The sequence below is a fragment of the Salvelinus namaycush genome, chromosome 34 (assembly GCF_016432855.1).
Source record: "Salvelinus namaycush isolate Seneca chromosome 34, SaNama_1.0, whole genome shotgun sequence".
In the NCBI taxonomy this organism is placed as follows: Eukaryota; Metazoa; Chordata; class Actinopteri; order Salmoniformes; family Salmonidae; genus Salvelinus; species Salvelinus namaycush.
In genome coordinates, this window is record NC_052340.1 from 18494500 (window position 1) to 18502024 (window position 7525).

General features: G+C 40.0%; 1 protein-coding gene across 1 annotated transcript; it reads left to right on the forward strand.

Moving 5' to 3' along the window:
- Window positions 1–227: 227 nt before the first annotated feature.
- On the forward strand, window positions 228–5159 carry LOC120028404 (carbonic anhydrase 4-like). The gene is made up of 7 exons (XM_038973633.1): window positions 228–303; window positions 398–562; window positions 3254–3399; window positions 3954–4046; window positions 4151–4217; window positions 4571–4734; window positions 4938–5159. Exons 1-7 carry the CDS (start codon window positions 228–230, stop codon window positions 5115–5117), a joined length of 891 nt encoding a protein of 296 aa, XP_038829561.1. The 3' UTR covers window positions 5118–5159.
- Window positions 5160–7525: the final 2366 nt, after the last annotated feature.

Below are 7525 nucleotides of genomic sequence, written 5' to 3' on the forward strand. Positions count from 1 at the left end.
TTTATTTTTAATTTAGGAAGTGAAATACTCAAACAACATTTATTTATGCCATTGGATGATTCATGATGTCCCAACATGATATCATAGGAAAACGTCATCCTGTCACGTTTTTAAAAAAAAGGAAAACTTCACAATATATGACATTGTCAATACATTGCATTTAATGGCAAGAAATGTGCGTCACATGCTTGACATTTTTGTCAGTACATTGCATTCAATGGGAAAAAATGGTTAATGTCCAAAAAATCCCTTCTCCAGATTGGTGCTACCAGTCCCAGGTTACATGTGGTGGCAACTGCACAGGTAAACCATATACATTCAGTACATATGCTAAAATACCCATTGGAATCAAAGTTCTTAAACATAACCAATGTTCTGTCTCGTTACTCATGTGAAGGACCTGATGGTTGGACAACGGTTGCTGTGGCATGTGGCGGAAAAGCCCAGTCCCCCATTAACATTGTGACAAGAAGAACTCTATCAGATGGACGCCTTACACCATTCACATTCGCTGGGTACCAAGAGGCCTTCCCCAGTCTCATCACAAACAATGGTCGCACTGGTGAGTTTCTATGTAAATCGGCCTCCCGAGTGGCGCAGCGGTCTAAGGCACTGCAGTGCTTGAGCTATCACTACAGATCTGGGTTCGATCCTGGACTGTGTCGCAGCCGGCCGCAACTGGGAGACCCACGAGGCGACTCACAATTGGCCCAGAGTCGTCCGGGGTTAGGGGAGGCTTGGGCCGGCCGGGATGTCCTTGTCCCATCGCGCTCTAGCGACTCCTGTGGCAGGCCGGGAGCATACACGCTAACACGGTTGCCAGTTGGATGGTGTTTCCACTGACACGTTGGTGTGCCTGGCTTCCGGGTTAATCGAGCAGTGTGTCAAGAAGCCTTTCGGCTTGGTAGGGTTGTGTTTCGGAGGACGCATGGCTCTCGACTTTCGCATCTCCCAAGTCTGTATGGGAGTTGCAGCAATGGGACAAGACTGTAACTACCAATTGGGGAGAAAAAGGGGTAAAAAAACAAATAATAATAATAATTTCTATATAAATCAGTGGTTCCCAAACAAGCGGTCGCCTAATATGAAAATGCGGTCGCAGGAGAATTTACCAAATCCTGAAGAAAAATAAATATTGTAATATCTTTTTTATTTCAAAAGCATTGTCATGTGGTTAACCTTAAATATCTAAATGAGAATTATTCAAATGTTAAAGACAAAATTCAACCAGAGAGCTCCCTTAGATCAGGGGAAAAGGCCGCACTTGACCGTTGCACTTGAATCATTCCCACAGAGCTAGGCTCGCTACGCTACGATATGAAAAAACACACTATTGCAGAGACTTCGGTATTACCGGCCGCAATTGATATGTTGAAAACAACTGTGTGGAGAGGCAGAAGCACATGAACTCACATCAATACTTTTGTCAGATTACGCTGTTTAACAAAGAATTCATGCTATTGCTAGCAATCAACAGGAAACTCTGGCTGAACGACTCAAACTCCCTGGCTTATGCTCTCCAAATGGATGTTAGCTGTCAGGGCCGAGATGCCCATGCATTGAATTTTGTTCGCTATACATATCCCGGGATGTTATTCACAAGGACATATCTCCCGAGCATGAAACGGCACAGGGGATGTTAAGTGTGCTATGTGGCTATATTCTTGAAAAACAGATTCCATGGGATTGAATGGTGGGCTTTTGCACAGATGGGGCACCATCTATGGCAGAACGACGGGCAGGCCTCTGCACTCTAGTTATGAATGTGTCTCCCTCTGTCATATGAACTCATTGTATGATACATCGAGAGCAACTGGCGGGCAAAAAAGTTGGGCACAGAACTCTGAGATATACTGCAGCAGGTAACTTCGATTGTAAACTACATCAAACCACATCCATTGCGCTTGTGCCTGTTCACAACACAATGTGGACATGTAGGATCAGAGCAGGACAATGTTTTATTTCACACGAGGCTTAGTGGTTACCAAGGGGGAGTGTTGGAAAGATGTTTTTGTATTGAGATAGGAACTGTTGTCATTCACAATGGATGTAAAAAAAACAGACTTGGTTGACTTTCTGTTTAATGAAAAGAAAATGTGTCTCCTTGCCTATGTAACAGACATATTTGGGAAACTGAATGACGCAAGCATGCAGGGGAAATACAAAAACATTCTACAGATGAGTGAGTGACCGAATCAGTGGATTCAGAGGAAATTATTATTATTGTAGAGTCAAAAGCGAACCATGCCCACTTCCCTCGGCTGTGCATGTTTCTAACAGAAAACAGCATCAGTAAGTGTCCCACACAAGTGATGACTGCTCACCTCCAACGCTTGGAAGAGCACCTTGGGACCTACTTCCCAATCCATTTGACTGTGTGATCCTGTCTCTGTTGACATGTTGGTAACTGAAATTGAACAGCTGATCGAGATGTCATGTGACCAATTGCTGCAGACAATGCATTCACGGGTCACTACGAAGGAATACCCTGTCGCCTCCCTCTGAGCATTAAAACTCATGGTACTCTTCGCCAGCTCATATGTGTGAAGCTGGATTCATTGCTCTCGTCTGCATTAAAACCAAATATCGATCCAGGTTGGATGTGACAGCAGAGATGAGGTGCGTACTGTCAACCATGCCTCCTGACTTTGAGGAGCTCCAGCATGACATGCATCAAGCCACACCCATCTCATTAGTGGTGGTGAGATAAGCAACATTATGTCAGACTAATTTACAATTGACTGTCATAGCCCCACGTTAAAAGAATGTGATGGTAAGTTGAGAAGACAATCAGAAATACTGTTACAATGTTTTTCAATTGACTGCCATAGCCCCAAATAAAAAGTAAACATTGACTGTTATTTACATAATTTTTTTCACATGGTTAGGGTGGGGAGAATTTTCAGATTTCAAAATGGGGTCGTGGGCCCCTGATATAGATGCTGCATTTACATTTACAGTACAGAACCCCCCTGCAAATGATACAGTATTATCAGCATGGTGTATTGTAGTTGTATTGAACACGAATAGCAAGGCTTATTCACTCAATGCCTTGATATTTCCAATTTGTAAGTCGCTCTGGATAAGAGCGTCTGCTAAATGACTTAAATGTAAATGTAAATATTTCACAGATCTGATCTAAGCTCAAAGCTCCATAACATTGGCTTAACATTACAATAGTACAGTACATGCAAAGGTCCTTGGACTCTACATATCTCATTTTACATGGACTAAAGCTTTCATCTCTCTGCAGTTCACGTGGACCTGCCTGCCACAGCAAAAGTACAGGGTGGAGATCTGGCGGTGCCATACAAAGCAGTACAGCTCCACCTGCACTTGGGCAAGGATGGAGGCCCTGGATCAGAACACACCATCGATGGAGAACGATATCCCATGGAGGTTTGATGACCAAAATAAAGGAAACATTCCCATAATACACCATAATGTCTTTTAAAACTCCTGATATTTATTTATGATTATCACATAGTTTTAGGTCTTTTAGATAGAGTTCAATTGAGTACAGGCTTAACTGAATGGACAACAAAGACAGAATGCAATATGGAATTTTGAATAGTTGGGGTAGGCCTTGTCTCGGAGGAATCTATACTAGGCAGCTGGCATCGAACCCCCCATGCTGGGGGAAAGGAGTTATAATGACGGGCCTTAAGGTTATTATTATTCCACACATGGCTAATAGGAAAGAAAAGAAGAAAAGATAATGATAAGTTTGTGTTCATTCGCACTATGCCTGTAGAATAGGAAACATAGTGAATTGTGTACTACTTACTTGATGAATTTAAATGAGCATTCAGATCAGCCATTCTGATTTAACTTTTGTGAACTACATTATGTGTACAGTAATTATACATTAATCACATTAACGTACACTTTTGCAAATTCACATTTATTGCAATCTTTACATATTTGTCAGTGATATCTCTTGATGTCTTCAGCTGCATATAGTACATATAAAAGAGGAGTACAACACTTTGGATGAAGCTCTGAAAGACCTTGCAGGGGTTGGAGTTCTAGGATTCTTTTATGAGGTATTTTTCAGCTTAATCTTCTACAACATGAGAAAATGGGATTTATATGACATTTGATAAATGATACTCTTTGATAATCCTGATAATATATCTTATATTTTCAGCAATCGGGAAGCTCCAACAAAAAATACGACTCCATCATAAATGCTCTGAACACAATCAATATGCCCAGTAAGTCAGCTTATAGACAACAACCATTGTTATGTATCTTTTATAGCATGGATCCAGGTACTAAATGATGCATGTTCCGGATCATACAGGGATAGGCCTATGTGATAGTGTGCTTATAGTTTAGATACAAAGTAATAAAACCCTTGTTTTTTAACCACAGTGTCTTCGATAAAGCTATTAGCAATCACTAGTAATGTGAACAGTAGCTTATTTTGTAGACCAGTTACAGCTCTCATCATAAACTGTGTTGTGCAACACTTCACCTTAAATTATTACTGTGTAGTTCCATAGGGGCAATTTAAGATAGTTTTACCCTGTATTTGTTCCATTGTCTTTATTGTGTCCACCTCTAGGCTCCAACACTACCCTGAGTGATGTGTCCCTGGACATGTTCATCCCCTCTCAGAGTAATATGACCAGCTACTTCCGCTACCAGGGCTCTCTTACCACACCTCCCTGTGAAGAAACTGTAGTTTGGACCGTGTTCAAAAATACCATTCCTCTCAGCAGGCAACAGGTGTATAATGCTTGACATTACACCTCACCTTACCTAGGTCACTTTTATACCTGACATTATACCTATACCTGCTGTCAGGGAATGTATAGTAAATGTATTGCAAAATAAAGTCCATAAAGTTGTTATTTGTATGTCTTTATTGAGTTGTACTTTTTTACTATATGTCTAACATGTTTTTTTATTTTTATCTTTGTGTCCTACAGCTTGATGCATTTTCTCGGCTTCAGTTTGCTGATGGAAAGCCTATGGTGGGAACCTATCGCCCAGTCCAGCCGTTGAATGGTCGCCTGGTGTATCGCTCTGGAAGTCAAGTTATCTTAGTCAGCACTTTGCTACTCATCACCTCTGTGATATCAGCCATTGGACTCCCACTGCCCAAATAAATACTAGCATATTTGGATATGTGTATCAGTGAATTAGAGAGTGCCCAATATTATCATAATCTCAAATGCAACACTCTAAAAAAATGCTGGGTTAAAAACAACCCAATTCGGGTTCTTTGGTTACCCAGTACTGGGTAAATATTGGACAGAACACAAGCTGGTTTATTTTGACCCAGCCAGTGGGGTTGCATGAATAACCCAACATGTTGGGTGGTTGGGATTACCCAAACATGGTTTTATTTAACCTTCAGTTTGGTATTTTTTACTTTCATGCTGGGTTGACCTATGAGCTGGGTCTTTTTGAATGTAATCCTTAGGTTATTTTCAGGAGACGTGGTTTATTAGGGAATGGCTTTCAGATAGATCTTATTGGACACCCGTGAGAGTAAATGTCATTCCTGTTCATCATGTTAAGTTTACATACTGCACATTTCATCTTAACGTTTTGCATGTTACACATTCTTCTAGAATATTAATTCATTATTTATTAGATATTATAATAAGGTGGTATCCATCCCAACAATGGGATTTGCAGAGGCTTTTAAGGAACTCATACACTTCTGTAAGCCTCAATGAAGCTACGAAAATGTCAATGTTCAACCTTAACATGTGATAACTATACGACAGAACAGATTAACAGGAATGATATTTACTCTCACGGGTGTCTAAAAAGAACTATCTGAAAGCCACTCTCTTACTAAACTATGCCTTCAGTCTCAATTACCCAGAACTAATAACCCAGCATCAACAACCCAAACAACCCAGAATATGTTTGTGTATGACGGCAATGCAGTTGTTTTCAATAAAGTTCACTTTACTTGACAAATTATAGTTGTTACAGTTTATTCAACAATTAAGGAGCGCATTAATGATGCACATAGAGATTTATTTTTATTTTTATTTTTATGTATTCAAATAATACTTGAGGGCATTACGCCAAGCATTGTTGTTACACTCTTATTACACCACTTAATCATTTAAAAAAATATTTAATTCACATCAACTTCCTATTGCTGTTATTGAACAGTCTGTGTCATTATTTGACCTGTGCTTTTCCACAGAACCAACAACACAACTGGTGAGAATCAGTATCAAAGTACTGGAAGTCTGATCTATATTGTCCGGAAACAAAGCACATCCATGTCATTTTTATATTAGGTGTACCCAATCAGTTAAAGCTGTAAACATATAGTTTTTACTTCACTTTATTCACACTAACTAAGCACAGGGCAGCACAAAGGCTATATGTGATTTAATCTTCTATGTCATTTCTTCTACAATCCAGCAAGTGTCAGTAATGGGGAACAGCACACACTCCGTTCCTTTCTTCATCCTTTTTGACCAACTTCACACTGCACAAAGCAGGGAAATAGTGGTCGTATAACCATGTATTTTGACTGAAAATATAATTTCCACTCTGTGGACATTATACTTCCCATATCCAGGTCAGGTTACTCAGGATACCCCACACTTAACAATTTCATACTTGTCTAATCATAATTCAATCAATCCCTTGTCAACAACCTGTGGATAATAGCCACTGATTTCATTTAGGTACAGGTAGGCTACACTATCCATTTCACCTTAAGTAGTCCCATGTTACACATAAATAGCACTACAGTGCGTTGAGCCACGGGAATAATCTCCTAGCTGCAAAGTCATGTTTGGCTATTGCTATAGGACTCCTTCAAGGAGGCTAAAGCCGCACACAACGCCCTGAACCAGAGCTACTCAAGGACCATGACTTTACCATGTGTCTGTAGTTACATAGGCAAGTAAAGTGTAATTACAGTGTAGGGAGGTTGAAATACTAGTAAAGATGCCCATTGAAATCGTTCAATGTGAGAGAACTGGTAGGTCTTCAACTGTCTTCAACTAAACAAAGAAAAGGTAGAGTGTAGGTTTGGAACAACGTTTCACAAAAATATCTTGCACAGTTGCACACACAGTTTCCACCCATCACCCACTTCCTCCTCTCTCACTTGACTTGACTCTGAGGTTTAGGTTGTCTTGACAACATAGGGCATATCTCACTTAAACGTCATCTCACGTGTTTCAGTTGTGCCTATTGCATATAGCACTTCTTCTGCTGCTGTAAACTGGGTAGAGGTATGGGTTCCTGTCTGTTAGCAAAGTGCAATAGAATACAAGAGAACAAGCAACAGTGTAACCTATCCTATCAAATCTTTGAATGCAATTAAGATGATATCAGCACAAAACAGGTCATGAATCAATTAGTTATAGCATGTCTGAGAAAGCATGTCATAAGGATGTTCTTTTACCTATACTTTACTCCTTTAATAGTGATATATTCTATTATAAGCCTAAAACATCCTAAGCTGTTGATCTCTCCTCTAGACTATAGTCAACATGGACACCACGTAAGTACGTTAAAACAATTTGAAAAG